This window comes from Crocodylus porosus, unplaced genomic scaffold, assembly GCF_001723895.1.
Source record: "Crocodylus porosus isolate Cpor-Errol unplaced genomic scaffold, CroPor_comp1, whole genome shotgun sequence".
Taxonomy (NCBI): domain Eukaryota; kingdom Metazoa; phylum Chordata; order Crocodylia; family Crocodylidae; genus Crocodylus; species Crocodylus porosus.
The window spans coordinates 18,853,513-18,871,149 of record NW_017728914.1 but is presented as its reverse complement, the minus strand read 5'-3'; the positions used below and the strand labels follow the sequence as shown (position 1 = coordinate 18,871,149).

General features: G+C 44.7%; 1 protein-coding gene across 1 annotated transcript; it reads left to right on the top strand.

Annotated features, from left to right (window-relative positions):
• Window positions 1-10,218: 10,218 nt before the first annotated feature.
• LOC109309991 lies at window positions 10,219-15,608 on the top strand. The gene is made up of 5 exons (XM_019534910.1): window positions 10,219-11,651; window positions 11,755-11,777; window positions 13,541-13,689; window positions 13,844-14,035; window positions 15,044-15,608. The coding sequence occupies exons 1-5, from the start codon at window positions 11,565-11,567 to the stop codon at window positions 15,100-15,102; spliced, it is 510 nt and encodes a 169-aa protein (XP_019390455.1). The 5' UTR covers window positions 10,219-11,564; the 3' UTR covers window positions 15,103-15,608.
• The last annotated feature ends 2,029 nt before the right edge of the window (window positions 15,609-17,637 follow it).

Here is a 17,637-nt window from a genome sequence, read left to right as displayed (position 1 = left end):
TACTTCAGAACTGGCTTCTTTTTTCAGACTCCCCCTGCTGCGGGGTTTCTTGTTTACATCACAAAGACTGTAGAATCTCTACGCTCATGTACTGTAAATAGTGAAGTGATCTGCCTATAAATAAACTATAACATATACACTATAAAGTAAAAAAAATCTGTCCCGGTAATGCTTCAAGCTTATTAGTACAAGCCCACTTATGCATGTTTTCAGAGGAGATGTTTTTGCTGCAAAGGAATGTTTTCCTCATATGTCTTAAATGATTCATTTGAAAGCAAAGCTTGTTTCTTCCTTCATGCCCACTTAATTTAAAACATAAATGTTTGTCTTAACAGTACATGACATGTACAGTACATGGCATAGTTCATTTCTTTCACTTGCTGTTGCCACTGGAATGAGTTGCATGTTCCTCCAGAAGGGGTTTCCTTTGGAGACATTTCATGTATGTTGCACCTTCCCTTCTCTGCACAGAGAAACTGAACAGCATCAGACTGGCATTTTAAACTCATTTTTTTAAACCAGCACAAACCTCTGGGTGTGTACAGAAATGCTCCATGTGCGTTCTACACTGCTATAATTTAGAGCATTTTTTATAGCACTATAGTGCTCTTAAACATGACAAGTGCAGTGTTGGCGGGGGGGGCGGGGGGTGGCAGGAGGGGAGAGCAGAGCCTTCTGAGCCTTCCTGCACTTTCCAGGGTAGGTGGCAGGGGGTGCTCCACTGGTCAGAAATTTGACCACCATACAGAAATTATTTAAAATACTGTAGGTTGCTAACGTGCTGTAAAATACAGTGCTTCAAATTTAAGACCTGATTTAACAAGGGCGGATTTAAAGCACTGTATCCATTTTTAAAGTGCTGTATAGCTGTGCACTTCTGTTAAGTCAAGGCAGTAAAGCACTTTAAATGGCAAAAAAAGCAACACCTATACACACACTTAAATCAAAATAGGAATATCTGCACAGAGTGTAATTTACTTCAGTTTGTTCCTTTTGGCTACATTAAGCCAAACTGTTTAGAACAAATGCCCACACACAGACCCACTGCATTGGTTTAAGAGACCTCCATTAGTTAAATGGGTGTAAAACCATGTGTAGACAAAGCTTTAAGCTAAGACTCAGGATTTTATGAAGCCCATTCCATACTGTGATACACCAAGGAAAGATGAGACACATTGGGCTACACAAGATGCTAACTGCGCAGTAGCCTAATAATACTGAGCATGTCACAGCACAAATAGTGCTAATATGCTACTGTACAATAGTATTAGGCTACTGCTCAGTTGCATCACTAAAAAGGCATGTGCTGGCACTACACGGTAACTTGGGTTACTGCACATTAATTTAGTACTTGATTATACGAGCACTAAATTTAATGCACAGTAGCCACCATGCATTAATGAACATGTAGCCACGTCCAGCGGGTCTTGATCCTCCAGCCTTCAGATAAGATGTTATACTGAGGCCCTACCCTGGTGGAAGTTGCAGTTGGGTGAGACTGTCTCACCCAAAAAACTGATACAACAGAAAGACCCTTACTCCTTTCACTCAGAGCCCTAGGTGAGCCATCTAAAGCCCTGTGCTACATAAATTATTCCTACATGCACATCATAGCTTTTGTTTGACTTTGCGCTGTCACTGCCCATTCCCTTTGTAAGAAGGGTAGTTGACACGCCACTCTCAAGAGGTGCTATAAACCTGATTGTGGCCAGCAGTGGAGAGATTCCCACGACTGCTTTTCCAGTTAGCAGACCCTAGCCAATGAAGATAGTCTGTGTCCTAAACTCCACTCTGACTACGCCAGGCTTCAGTAATTCTCAGTTTGTTCCTTGTTCCAGAATCAATCACTTCTAATATGAGTTCAGTATATATTTTTGCACTGTCCCCAAGACAGCAGGACTCAGGGATGAGAACACAGGTACTTGGGAGATGAGTAAACACCAAAGTGGGACAGAAGGAAGAGGACAGGATAATGCAACAATGTACAGTACCTGAGGAGCAAGTGATGTGGCTTAAGGTGGCCCCAGATAGATATGACCAGGAACAATAGGTGGGAAAGAGAAAAGGGAGGCTGAATGTCAAGGAAAGCATTCTTAAGAGCATGCAATAGCCTTCCAATGGAAGTGATGGAACCCCCATGGCTTTGCCTATTAAAAATTGGACCTATCAGATCTGTCTAGCTAGATATTTAAATGGTCCCATCAGCATAGTACATGAAGAATAGTTGGTAAGGAGCCATCTTCCTTTAGCAGTATAATGGACAAAATGACATCACACATCTTTTCTAATGTCTATGATTTATTACATATACAAGGTACTGTCTTGGAAGAAATGAAACTCTGCTCCCATTTTCAAGTTGGAAACCAAATTCTACATTCCCTGTGGTGATAATTCCATCAAAGTCAGCAATGTTATACCAGATTTACCCAGAGTAGATTTTGCCAGTGTTGGTAGTCCAAAGTGTACTCCATGGATCTAAACTGGAAGGGCCCATTCTGTACTAACTGGCAGGTAATTTTAGAATAAAATAAATAGAACTGGGGCAGTCGGGGGAGCATGGCCATCTCAGAGGCACTATAATACCACACACAGCCTGTAAGCTCATCTGGACTTGGCTGGGAGCAGCTGAAAACTCTTACGCTCCAGAGAGTAGTCAGGGGCCAAGTAAAATGAGGCTTTACTAACCTGCCAATGGACACGTGACCACAGCATGTGACTCACTGCTCCAGCTGGCAGTAAGTGACAACCTTTCAGGTAATGTCATCAAAGTGGATGAGAATTGACTGGGGCAAGGAGACTGGATTTGTCTTTCATTGTTGAAGTGTTCCTCTCTTCAGGATGGAAACACTTTGATAGGGCATAATTACCTACATGGCCTGTTTTGGAGCTAAGCAAAGCTCAAAGCTAAGCAGGTCTTCAGTCTCCAGGGCCACTGAAAACAAACATGCTGCCATTGCTGTATTACCTAAGATTTGGTAAGACATAGTTAAATATATCAACATTAAAACAGATCTTTAAACAATAAGCTTCTACAATCTGCTGGGGAGAAAGAGGAGTAGCAATAGCAATCTGAATGTACTTGAAGCTTCTCTGATACTCACTCTGACCTCCAAGCCTCACCACCCTTGAAGCAGTGTGAGTGAAGTGCAGTTTCCATGACTTCAATGCAGTTCTGACCAGTGTGAGATCAGAATCTGGTCCTTTATGACTAAGGCCCTGACCTATACGCATGCCCAGGAGTCTTCTGAGGTGGACAGTCCTGATGACCCCAGTGAGACTGCAGGTGGCTGAGAGTGTGCACATGGGTAAGTGCATGCAGATCACGCTGTAATGTCAAGGTTTTTCTTTATGCAGTGAATGACCACATCCCAAACCCAGATAAGTACAATACACACATTCATTCACAAGTAATGTGTTGTAACAACCAATGGGGAAAAGTTAAAATGGTTGAACAAATTATCGGTTAGTATTATTACCTGGCCAACTTTAAGTTGATCAAGGAACGAAACAAATTATTTATGAATATTTAACTAAATCAATTTGTCAGATAAATTGTTCTCAACTAATATTTATTAGTTTCATTCGGTCCTAGGGAAATTACAAATACAAAGTTTCTTCATCCTGGATTAACTTTCTATCTGGTAAACTATTGGCTTCTCTCTCTCACACACACATGCCTCTTTTGTTACAGCTTATATGTTTCCCCATCCCTCTTTCTTCAATGAAAGAGCTAATGCTGCTTCTGTTCCCTCCAGCAGAAAGATAATCTGACACATTTCTATTGGTGGGATGGGAAGAAAAGTCAGTAACTTGTTTTTTTGTTACTGGGGATAGATACACTTTGACGGCTGGCTTTGAATGACTAGCATCAGGCTACCTCCCCTGGCACCAGAAGATGGGATGGCAAGGGTTTTTTTGGTTCCCTGGAACTTTCAGAGGGAAAGGAGGGTGTCGTACTGCATTGCTTGTGCCAGTGGGGCAGGTAGGGTCATCCTGTAGACCCACAATGCCCATACTTTTTAGATAGCTGCACTAGTTCATCAGATTTCTTGATTGCGGCAATCACTTCCTGCTTAGCTGTCTGGGACCTCCTCTGATGTGCTGCTTGGGCAGTTTCAAACACTTCTCTCACTATGATGAGTCTGAACTCTCAAAAAGTCCAAGACATGTTAAAATCAATGGAACTGTAAGTGCAATAGGGCAGGACAAAGTGGCCTAAAGCTGATTTTGAAGGTCTTCCTGAACTGGGGAGCTTGGTGTTCCTGCCCACTAAGCTAAGCCTTAAAGAAAGTCTTTCAAGATAAGATACCTTCACTTCTGTAGGGTTCCCCTCAAGTATCTTGTATTGCTGCTGAGCCATTCATGGGTGACTGTACAGTCTCTCTCTGTTACATGGCAGGGACTGAATAGATTTCAGCACAGACATCTGTTAAGAGCCCATATGGTACATGTACAACCAGTGTCTGCCTTGTTCTAAATGGTAGGTCTGGGACTCCAGTGAATGTTACTGTTCCCATCAATGAGTTTTTACTTTAGCATTTTTCCCTCGGAATTTGCCCAGATTTGGCTTCCTAATCTGAATCTATATCAGTGCTTTGGACAAAAATGCCCTACACCCAGTTTCAATCAGAAAAGCTTTGCCAAGCCCAGTGCCGACCTATGCTCACCAATACACAAGAGGTGTTGAACATTAGCACCCTGTGCTATACACTGAGAGCATAACGACTTCAATACTTCCATATTTTGGATATACTGATTTTAGCATCTGACATGAGGTCTGTGGCATAATGCCATCTCTGTCTCTCCCCAAACTCTGCTATCAGGCCGGTGACTAATCTGAGAATTTGGTTACCATGGTCACTGCAGAGGGCAGACACAGCCCTGGCCCCATCGGCTTCAGGTAACCCTGAGTTGTAAGGTGAGCTGGATATATTCCTGGGGGAGGGGAAAACATGATTCCTCTGCCTATGTGACTGGCCTCACACACCTGTGTGGGGGCTTAAACTCCCTATTGTTCTAAGCAATGTCATCATGACTGGGAAGGGGCTAAAGACTCTGCCAGTCTACCTGGCAACCAGTGATGTATTTCAAATTGGTTGGCTGGCAGCCAGCAACTGCTGGCTTTCATTGGATCAGGTAAATAAGGTCATAAGGTCTTTATAAGTGAAAGACTGCCCAGGAGGAGGAGCAGCAGGCATAATGAGCAGGACTGTGTGAAATGGGCCATATTTGATTCAGATTCAGCCCAAATCAGGGACAGCAATATGATCTGTTGATTCGGATTACTGTCCCCTATTTGATTCGGCCAAATTCAGATCTGAAGATTAGATGCTGATTCAGCCATAGACACAGCTTCAAATGTTTTTTCTACATACCTTGAGGTACCAGTAGTGGCTCATGAATGCTGTGATGCTGGGACAGATGAAGCATCCCACAGGACCGTGAGGGGGCCCCCCACCACATGCTCGGTGGTGAACCCAGAAGTGGACCGGAAGTATTTCTGATCCACTTCTGGGTCTGCCAGGGAACACACTGGGGGGCCCCCCCATGCCCCCTGGCTCAGTGATCGGCTGTTGGGGGGACTCTAGGTGCCCCCCCAAGACCCAAGAGGCACCAGTCACTGAGCTGGGGAGAGCATGGGGGTGTGAGGGGGAGTCCTGCACAGCACTCCCCAGTAGACCCGGAAGTGGAGTGGAAGTGCTTCTGGTCCACTTCTGGGTCTGCTGCCAAGTGTACTGGGGATCCCCCCATGCTCCTGTAGGACACTGTATCTGCCCCAGCATTGCAGCATTCACGAGCCACCTGGTTCCTCGAGGTATGTAGAAAAAACATTTAGAGCTGTGACTATGTCTGAATCTCTGAATCTTTATGAATCTCTCTGAATCAATTCAGAGAGAATAAAGGGTCTTCTGCTTCAATTTGGATTTGGAGATTCAGCCACCAAATCAGACTGAATTTGAACTCTGTTGAATCAAATCAGGGACCAAAGCTTCTCACAGTCCTACTACTAAGGACTCTCAGAGAAGCTGGACCATCTGAAACTTGCTCTCTCTCTTGAAACTCATAGTCAATGAACTGCTTGCCTCCAAAGGAAATCTCCACCTGCCTCTGAATGATACTTGTGAATAAGCTACTTGAGATCTAACTAGATATATAGTTTGCAGTAACACAGATGCATAATCAAAGGCTACCGTGCCACTGTTTGCTCTAAGGGATTTCTCATATATTGCTCTACCCTGTACCTTATTCCAAACCTACTCCTTGTCACCAGTAAAGTTCTTCTCAGTATCTAGCATGGGAGACTTATTGGGAGAGGGTCTAGATTATGCCTCGGGGTCCCCCTCTGGTCTGGCTGACTAAAGGAGACCACTATTTGTGCTTCAGACTGAGGGAAGTACCCCAGGTTCTTTCTGTGGGTCAAGTACCCTCAAGCACTACTAGGCCTGTGTTTCCCAGGGGGCACAGAGCTAAGATCAGTCCAGACCCTGGGTGGTGGTGGTGTTCGAGGTATGCTCCAGGAAGGGGGTCAGCTAGACATGAGGCGCCCCCAGAAAGGCACTCAGAGCCTGGAAGGTGGTCCGGTGCAGTGAAGTGGGTGGCTCAATGCAGGAACACCCCCTACTGGCCCGCCACATGCCCTACACCCAGTTTCAATCAGAAGCTTTGCCAAGCCCAGTGCTGAGTCTGTGCTCACCAATACACAAGAGGTGTTGAACATTAACACCCTGTGCTGTACACTGAGAGCATTAAGACTTCAAGATTTCCACATTTTGGATATACTGATTTTAGCATCTATCTGACCTAAGATGAAATCCCTGAGAGCTCTGCTAGAAAAAATATGTGTAGGGTGGTCCCAATATGTAGAGACAATGCAGGTGTTTCTCTTCTCAATACAAAATACTCACAGCTTGTTATTAGGGTCTCACAGGGAATTCTGCAGGTATTAAATGCTCTAATATTTAATTCCCTTCCTTCACAAATGCCTTGAAACCTTCTACCATAGCCTTAATTTGCCCATCCAGTCTGAGCCATCATACTGATTTCTGTGTACTTGTCTGATCCAGGTGCAGTTTCCTTCAGGCCTCCCTGTAATTTAGTTTTCTTCTAAAGATTTGTCCTTCTCCCATTAATGCAAAAAGTCCTTCATCAGATGGATTTTGCTGCTGCTGCTGTTTCTTGGTTACTGTGGGGAATGGGTTCTCTCTGTAGCCAGGCCTGGGGCCTCCTGTCTCTGGAATCTCCCCACGCACACTCTTGTCCAACTACTGCTGTGCCACAGCTGCACTAACTCCTCCTCCCATCTCGTTTTATCTTGTCAGATTATCCCCTTGGACTGGCCACATCTGATTGCTCAAAAAGGTTTCTGCTTCTAAAAAGTTTCTATGGTCTTAGCCTCTCACATAACACACCTTTCTGGAGAAGGACATTCCCTTGTAACAATATATGGGATATATACACACTTGGCCGTAAGCCCATTGACTCAATAACAACAAGAATGAATTTGGCCCCCGGACCTGTGGATGGTAACAATGGGCCAAATGACATCTATAAAGACCCCAGTTTGGGGTAATGCATTCTACATTACATCCACATATAGAAGCCGTGATAGTCAGTGCTGCCGGTGCCTCAGGCATGTTTTGGGCTAACAGGGTTATCTGTGACAAAGCCCCAACCACACTGGAGTTCCAAACTTTTTGGTACTGGTTACCCAGTTACGCAGAAGCATGCCTAGCAACCACATCTGCATGTAGCCTCAGTGGTGAGGGAGGGAGGGAAGGGTTTGTATGTGCAGTCCTGCTGCTGTGTTCTCTTTCTCCTTCGTATGTTCAGTGCTAACGTGCTCTACTTCCCTTTCAGTTTTGCTTCACTGGGGTTCAGTAGGGCACAGTTCTGGAGCCATGGAAGACACCACAACAGTAACAGAAAGCTTGGAAGAGGAGCTTAGCTGTCCCCTCTGCCTTGACATCTACAAGGACCCTGTGTCTCTGAGCTGTGGCCATACCTTCTGCCAGGAGTGTGTCCAAAAGGTAATCAGTGCTCACCAGCAGAAACGCTGGGAAACCTACTCCTGCCCCATATGCCAAGTTGACCTCCTCCCAGTTCCAAAGCTGCAGAAGAACTTCCAGCTATGCCGGATTGTGGAGAAGTTCCTGGCTGCCCTTCCCAAGGAGGGCTGCTGGCAGGAAAAGACATCAGCATCCAAGCAGGAGCAAGTTCTCCCCTGCGATTTCTGCCTGGGACAGCCTCAGCCAGCAGTGAGGAGCTGCCTGACCTGTGATGCATCTTTCTGCCATGCCCATCTGAGGAAACATAGAATCAAGACAGCCCAAAAAGGCCACATTCTGGTGGAACCCAGAGGCTCTCCGGAGGAAAGAAAGTGTCCCAAGCATGGCAAGGTGTTCAGTGCCTTCTGCCAGAATGACCTAACCTGCATCTGTGTGACATGCCACATCACCAGTTACCACAAGGGCCACCACATCATCAGCCTGAAGGAGGCCTGTAACCAAGGTTTGGTAAGTGGCAATCACTACACAATAGCCTGGGAGACACAGGCCAAGCTGGGATCTTTCAGTTATTCACAGTCAATTTATAGTGCAGAGTGCTCCAGTAAAAGGCAATTCTTACACACTTGTATGAACAATGTGGCCTATGTCAGAAATCAGTGTCTGAGCTGCATTTGTTAGCAGGAAGAAGGCAACCAAAATTTAGATGTGCTGTAATGCAAAAACTTCCAATCAGTAATCAAGAGTACTCAGACTAGAACTTCACTTCTTCCAGCCCATGGGCCCTGCTCCCATTCAGCTGCACGCCCTTAATTAAACTTGGGCTCCTTCCATCTGCTGTACAGTGGCTGGGACATGTACCACAGAATTCAAGGCTATAGTGGTGATGCATCTGTGTCTACCACAGAGGGTGCAATGGTTCCCAGCTCCAGTGCCTCTGGCTTTTTTGTATTTGTCTGAATTCTACCAGAGTCTGTACACTCCAAACAAGGAAAGAGTTTGGAGTGGCCCTTGGAAAGGGCATGGGATTTAATTTGTGCACTCTTATCCAGCTTTGCACTTAAACAACCACTGGTCAAACCAAAGCAATAGCAAGGGACGTGCTCCTCCCTCAGTAAGACAGGAACTGGAAAGCCCCCTAGGTCTAATTAAAAGTAATTAAGTACAGAAGCAACATTTTTCTTCATTAACCTAAGCTGATATTTAATGCCTTTTTCCCCCTTTACTTAGGCACATGTCTCCCGAATAGAGAATATGATGCAAATGTATATAAATACTGTGGATAAAGCCTTAGAGGGTCTGCAGAGAAGTGAGGAACAAGCCCAGGTCTGTCCATTGCTGCAAGATAACTCAAATTATTTGTAAAGCCTCATAGTGAAACTGAAGAAAAGGCTGGTAGAAGAGGCCCCAATTCTTCCTTGAACTCCTCAAATTGGCCCAGTCCTTCCAGCTGGTGGCCCTTGATTTGTCTGAATGTGAAACAAGGACAGCTGAGAGGGAAGGAATGGAGACTCAGAGGCTAGGGACAGACATTACACATAAACTGGTTTAAGTGATCAGAAACTGTTTTAAACCTGTAATAGGACATAACTTCAGTATACATAAACCAGTTTCAACCATTTTCAAACTGGTTTAAGACAAACCTGGTTGAATGTAGTATCAGACTTAACTGATGTGGGTCAAACTGGTTTATGCAGTGTCTGTCCCAGATGCCATCCTGGTTTAAATTAAACCAGAGTCCCTCAGCATCCTGGCATGCTCTCTGGGCTGGGGGGGGGGGGGGCTCTGCTCCACAGCAGAGCTGGCCCCTCTCCTCTGCTCCCTGGCTGGAGCTCAGCAGAGACTGCAGTGCTATGGAAGGGAAGGGAGGGCTGCTCTAGCATCCGCTGGCTTCTAGCCTGAGCCACTGCAGGCATATGCCTGCATTTCTGGGATGTCTGTATGGTTACAAACTGGTTTAGCTTAGCCAGGTTAGACTAACTTGCAAAGATTGAATCAATTCAGGATCAGGCTTTTTGCATATCTGCCCCTAACCAGATAGAGAAAGGGGCCTGGGAAGGTTGAGCACTCAGACATACCGAAGCAGTTCTGTGCCCTGGGCAGCAGAAGGGCATGGGACAGTGACAGTGGCTGGTCTTGCACTGGAAGAAGCTGCTATTTTTGCCCTCCTTGCCATGCCCCCAGTGTCAGTGCCCATAGTTCACACCCCGGTTGAGCCCTATGGAAGGTGCAAGGAGGGGAGTTCTTTCATGAACGTGGACAGGACTCAGCAGAGGGTATGGAGTCAGGCAGTGGGGGGAAGGGCCAGGGCCACTAGGAGCACCTCGGAGGGAAGGTTTTCAAGCCAGAGCAGTTTTGAAGCAGGACACTGAGTTCCACTGGCTTCCTGCTCACCTAAGAGAGCAAAGTAGTTTGGCTAGATGCAATCCAGGCCTTCCACTGATGCTGCTAAATCTGGCCATAGGAATCAGTGCAGACCAACATATGTCACTTTTGGTCCTATGAAGAGTCTGGATTTTATATGATGCCATTATTCCCATCCAATGATTTGTAATGACCTACTGCTTCTCACACAGAACTCTGGGAGCAGGCAGGGCCTGGTGCCTGGATTCTAGTGTAGTGCATTGTCCTGTCATCTCCACATCCTGCCACTTCCTGTTGCTTAAACAAGGACAGGCAAACACCCTGTTATGGCTTTACCCTCTGCCAGGGAGCGCCCTCCCAGGGGTTCTTGCTTGGGCCACTACAATCCTGTCTGATCTCTGAGAGCGTCCCCAAAGCACAGATAGTTTCTAGAGCAGCAGGGGGAGAAGGGAAGTGGGAGAACGGACCAGGCGCCTTTCCAACCCAAGACTCTTCCCTTTTGCTCTTTCACCTTCCCTGCTTCTCTGTGGCCCTTACTCATTATCTGAGCAAAATAAGTAAAAAGATTTACTTTTTGAGAAGGTGATGCTGTCTCAAAAGACAAGCTCTCTGCCAGCATGTGCACAACAGCATGTGAACATGTCTGAAGGAATATTACATTATAGTTGTCCAGGAAGTTCTTTGGATCATTTTGACAAAAATATTAAGGCTTATGTAGCAACATTTTTGTTTCCTTAACTGAAAACTTATCTATGAACCAAATGTCTTTCGTTTCTGGAGGTTTTATTAGTTTTTATCAAATACAAAACAAAATATTCAGTTTTCAACCAAAGAATTCAGAGATTGATTTTTCAATAATTACATGGAAATGGGCATTTCTTTATGAAACAACCAGATTGATGAAAAAAACCCAAACCCCCACATCTCTCCACCAGCTCTACTTGCGTATAGATGTTGTGATAGTATCAGTCAGCATCCTGAATCCCTGATCTCACACTTCATTTTCTGTTATTTCTTGCTTCTGTTGCTATTTTGGGGGACTGTTTTAAGGCCCAGGAGAATATCCTGAAGGACCAGCTGTCAAATCTTTTCAAAGAGATCCATTCTCAGGTGGATCATACCAAGGTGCAGCTCTTAGATGCCATCAAGTATAATAAGGAAGAGTGGCTTTCTAGGATCCTCAGAGTAAGGCATGTAATGGAGCAGAAGAGAGATGAAGCTTACCAGACCTTCTGTGAACTACAAACAGTTAGGGCTCAAGTGGATGATTTTATATTTCTTAAAGTAAGTGGTAGCATTTATGATACCTTTATTGATTAACAATATTCACTTCATTGTTCTGTCCTTTGTCTATTATCACGGTAACACTTTTTTATATATTTTATAGGCCTTTAAAGTGACTCAAGACAGGTGAATTCTTTATCAAAATATTATTTTGTGTATGTGTATTTTGTGCTCTTCCATGTTAATTAATCTGTTCTGCAGCAGGGAAGGTTAGATTTTATCCATCTTAGAGTTGAAAGATTTTCCGTTGACTGCTGTCTTGCACAATTACAGGTAGGATTCAACTGTTACTCAAACATTGCTCTAGGCAAGTTGTGAATACTGGGGGATGTCTTGCTCTTCACTTTCCAATCTTTACTATGTTCATATGATAATTTATATTATAGTAGAGGCTTATTAGAAAGACTCAACAGTCGAGTCCAGATGAGCGTGCCCGTGCAGTATGTGGTGCCACGGACATGTCTGCAGTGCCACATACTGCACATTCCTTGTTCTCCAGGGAGCAGCATGGAGGGGTTTTTTGACCCCTGTATTTCCCGGGGTCAAAAAAAAAACAAAAAACCTGTGGAGAAAAAAAGGGGAGTGGCACACATGGTGGCAGTGTGCACTGCCCTAAGCTGGAGCCTGGCTGGCAAGAGCTGCACTTTGCTGCTGGCCGGGCTCCATGCAGTGGGATCACTGCTGCTGCATCCCCAGGAGGCCCCCAGGACCCCAGGTAAGGCTGCTGGAGCCAGACCAGTGCTGGCCTCAGTCTCCCCTACCCCAACTGGGATAACCTGCTGTGTGCCAGCTTGTATGTGGCACAGGTGTTTTCCAGGGACAACTAGCGGTGGCACAAAGTTCACTGTCGCTAGTTGTCTCTGGGGAATCAAACATCCACACATGTCTGGACACGGTCTACATGTTTAACAGAAAGACATTTTTTGCCCCAGTGTTTATGAAATCTAAGTGTGCAACAAGAAATAATAGGTGATAATAATGGATAGAGGAAGGGAGCACAAGGTAGCTAGCTATAATTATGTTCATTGGCTCAGTGTCTGAGGCAAGTCATGATCTTCAGAGTCTTAGTGGAATCACCCAAAGAGCATACAGGATGGGTTTATATTGGTTCCACATTTTGTCATTGCATATATGCAAGTAAAACTACTGAAATCAGTTCCCACCAAGAATCTGCATCTTGGTGGGTGTACAAAATATTTGGCTTGTACATGAGAAAGAATTGGACTCGGTATCTGATGAGAAAATACAACATGTGCATTGCATTTATCTCCTGAATTTGGCACTCCTTTCCATTACTCCCTGGGGCAGCTAGGGCCAGGAATACCATAGGAACAGCCTGCTCAGCCCTCAAGAGGGCAAAAGTCTTGCATCACTGTACACCTTAACGAAAATGCACTGGCAAGGACTTCCAAAACTGCATGCTAGAGGCAGCTGCTAGGTAGTCACCATTTTTGAAAATCCAGCTACTTACCTGGGCACCTAAATATGGATTCTGATACAAATATAGATTCAAATACAAAAAAGCCAGAGGCACTGGAGCTGGGAACCAATGCACCCTCTGTGGTGGACACAGATGCATCACCACTATAGCCTTAAATTCTGGGGCCTAACTTTTAGACCTTTACATTGTAAAATCTTCTTAAAGGAAGACTTTGATCCCCCTCTTCCACACTTTGACTTTTGAGGTACTGCACACACATACATAACAAAGTCTAGTGAAAGTCTTCAAAAAGCAGCTAAGAGCTACAAATAAAATAAGAGAGATCATTCAACTCTACATACAGACCTGGTACTAGATGTCTGTTTTGGGTTTGGAAGAAGCCACTCCCAATTTGCAATATGCACACATTACATGCATTGGCTGTTAAGTGAATTCCAGAATGTTATAGGTTTAAGCAGCAAGATTTCAGTATAGACTACATGAAAGTGCTGTCACCAGCACCCAGCATGCAACTGAATCGATGGACAGTGGTGAACATTCAAAGACAGACACAGATCTTTGTCTCAAAGATAACTGCATGTCTACAACCAGGCCACAGTAAGTAAACTCAGAATAGTGTGCAGAGCCACAGAGGAAACAAAACTATAATTATCTAGAGGGTCCTTTTGGGGATGGGGATGGGGATGGGGGTGGGGGTGGTAAATGTCAATTGGAGGGATTCCCTGAGTATCTGTTCATTGTTTTGCCCTAGGGTCAGAGGAAGAGGAAGATTTCCCTGTGGTTTCAAGGAAGAGAAAACGCCTAGAAAAGCTGAACCAAGAGACACTGTATGACTGGGCCTCAAAGTCAAGGGCTAAAAGAAGATGGCAGTCAGATACAGATCCTGGAACGTCTGCTCTGGCTCCTCCTTTACCCACGTTCTACCCAAACCACTCAGATCATGGTGAGACTCTGATTTCAGCCACTGTTCCACATACACTAATCAAAGCCCTGCATTCATCAAAATATGTCCATGTTTCATTAAAGGGGCCAAGATTTTTTTTTTTAAGTGTTCTGTGTGATTCTTGAAGGAAGGAAGCCTGAAGTTTACAGTGCACCCAGGCATAGTAGGGAAAATATCTTATTGCAAAAAGTAATGAGAACTGATAATGGACAGAGTCCAGGGGTATCTAGGAGGCCTCTATGAACTTCACTTTTTTAAGCTTCAGGTGTTGCCAAACTTTGCCATACTTTCTTTAAACTTTTCCCCTCCGTTCAATCACCTTAGACCACTGCTTTGTAAGGACAGCTTAATAAAAATGAAACTTGTAGGTTTCTGTGGGAGATAATGCTATCCAAGCACAGGCACCAGCCCTGCAAGTATTTCCACAGGCCTGGTTCTGAATCACTGAGCTCCTACAGTCACTCAGTGATTGCCTGATTGCTGTTCTCTTCCGTGTTGCAGCATGGGCCGGAGAATAAAATCAGTGCCTCTGCCTAGATCTATATGATATTGTCGAAGTCAAAGGGCATACAAACCACAGAAATCTCCAGTTATTTAAATGATATCAGAATAATGTAGCTTCCCCACTCCTGTGTCTGCCTTCACTAGAGACTGTGCTCTTTACCCTCTTTGGCTGACTGCATTAGGGGAAAATCATCCACTACTCTGGGAACTTTGCTTAGGAGGCATGGAAGTCAATATAAACATTAAAGGGTGGAAAGAAACTGTTTGGTGCTCCCTGTGGAGTGCAGGCACTTCCAGCAGACCATGTGTACACTGAGCCATACAACTAGGTGCAGCCCACCCAGGCATATGGTGGAGGCATGTAGCAAAGAATTTGGCACACAACCATTCATGAAACTAGGGATATACAGAAATCAGGCAAGGTTTTTTGGTAGGAAAGCATGTGGCATGACAATTGGCAGTGCATAAATGGAATAAAAAGCTACCTTTTCTCCTTTTCCCCAGGCTCCCCAGAACAAGCTAAGTACATAGTGAGATGGGGAGAACGAAAACGGAGGAATTGACCCCACAGACATGATGGGAGGTGGATACAGGACAACGCAAGGCAATGCTAAGTTCCGGGGAACATGAAGAAGAAGCTTAGTAAAGGAAAGATAAGAAATGCACCCAATAAATGCCAGCATTGCCATGAAAGAGTCAGGGTCTCTGTTGTTCACTGGTATATTCAGTCGAGTTGCTCAAAGGTAAGGCAAGAGGCTGGCGTGTGCCCTCCCTACATGCAGCAAGATACCCTGGATTGCGATATGTTGCTCCATCCCAAACTCTGAAAACAGGCATCTAGAGGTGGCATTTTAGGGCAAGTTGTCCATAGGATATCTTGGTATCTGTGAAACCATACAATCCACAGGAAAATGGGCATGCATTATCTTTCAGTAACTCACAGGTAATGTTGCTGTGAATTTCATGGCTATGATGTTACAGTATCCAAAGGAATATGGGCCCAATTATATCAGCAAATGTATCTGTTCGGTAATTTTCTGTTTGTATAATAAAACAAACACCACTATTTTCTATAATATATAACCCTTCACAATAAATTACATTGTTATTTATCATGTAGTGTTTTATTAAGACTTAAATACTGTCAAGTCAGCATAAGTTAGGATAACAGAAGTAGTATAAATAAAAAAATGGAACCAAGCCCTTCAGTGGCAGAAACTTTTTGGAAGGTGTGACGGGGACACCACCATGAGAGCAGACTGACTGCCAGCACAGGAGCAGTGGGAGAAGCAGCAGCAACAGCCGTAGTAGATCAAAGGATCTGTCCGATGCTGGCATGGACACGCTTTATAAACACGTGCCACCAGAGATTTGCCAGCCAGCACTATGGAAAAGAGTTAAAAATCAACCCCACAGACATTTGGGGAGGACCAGAAGTGGATCTGCCAGGGAGGCCAGAGCAGCATGGAAAGACTATGCCCCGTCAGGGGCGACTGGTGGGAACCCAGAGAGTTTAGATGCCTGACCAAAGCTGGCTCAGAAGAGCCAGGATACTTACCTTCCCAACAGCCATGGATCCCGGATGATAAGGGCAGAGACTAGGATGGCGGTGAGCCCGCAGAGGGAAAAGAAACAGAAAAGTGGAGTACCCTCAGGGAAAGGTGCCTGAGGTAAGGTACACCCTCACGGTTTTAGAGACAGCGAGTTGGGCAAACTTTGAGGCTTAAAGAGGAAGAAGGACTCTTGAAAGAGACTGTATATGGACTTTAACTTTGTCTTCTGGTAAACAGGGGCCATTGCCCCATCCATGGTTGCTAGCCAAAAGTCAGACTGGACTGAGCCTTAACATTGTCTTGGTTGGTGTTAGGTGCAGTGTAGAGGAGGCAGAGCCCTGGGACCAAGGTCTGCTTGTGTGCTAGGAGCGAGAAGGCATGGAAAGACCCATAGCTTTTGTTAGTAAGAAACTGAATGCAGTAGGAAGAAGATACTCCACCATTGAGAGAGAATGTTTAGAGATAAAGTGGGCGGTGACCTATTTTGGATATTATTTAATCAGGTAAGAATTTAGTCTAGTAACCATGCACCATTACAATGTTTGAACAAGACAAAAAATGAGAACTCTAGGATGCCTTGTTAGGCCTAATCCTTACAACCATTTACATTTTGATAGCTACAGGCCTGGTGCGGCTAATAGAGTTGCTGACTTCCTATCATGGTGTGAAGAGACTGACATGAACCATGGAAACATTGCAGAAGTGGAAGCATGGCTGGAAGAACTGGATTACACCACCACAGAAGTCCAGTCAGTCTAAGGACATCTAATTTTGATAAACGGGTCAGGGCAGTTTGTACCATCTTGGCTAATAGGGTGGCTCTTGATGTTTTTATCAAGTAATTTTGTATGCTTTTACTGAAGAGGAGGATAAAAAAGGGACCAAGTGATCCAGGATGTCTTCCTTGCATCCCTTGCTGAGGTTCCCACCTGCACACGTTTTGAGGATCCCAAATCTCTCAAAACTTAGTCTCTGATTTTGGGTAAGATTCCCTTGGCAGCTTGGCCACCTGTCAGGAGTTTCAGGAGTTGTGCTTTTACGTGATACTAATATGTAAGACTGCTTGTTTTTGTTAAGTTTAGGTTTCATTATAGAATACATCTAGATATATTCACATGATGCATTATCAATACTGCATTCTCATGTATTTGGTAGCTATATTCATCTTTGCAAAATTTTAATGAAGTTTGCTGTGTGATCATTGCATAGAAACTTTCCTTTTCCTGGGAAGAAAGGGGCTAGTTTAACATCTATCTTCTGACCCTAGCTCCCACCATTATCTTTATTTTATCTTTATATCCAAGAATTCCTTCATTATCTCCATACATATTCAGCTACTGTGCAAAGCATATTATGTATCATGCAGGCACTGTACCAAACACAAGGTGTGTGCAGATATCCCAGATCCCTTGGGCACTGATACTCCATGACCATGTGTAACACTGCAGGACTAGGGACAGACATTCAAAAAGCCTGAGCCTGAATTTATTCAATCTTTGCAGGTTAGTCTAATCTGTGCTAGAGCAGTCCTCCCTTCCCAGAGTG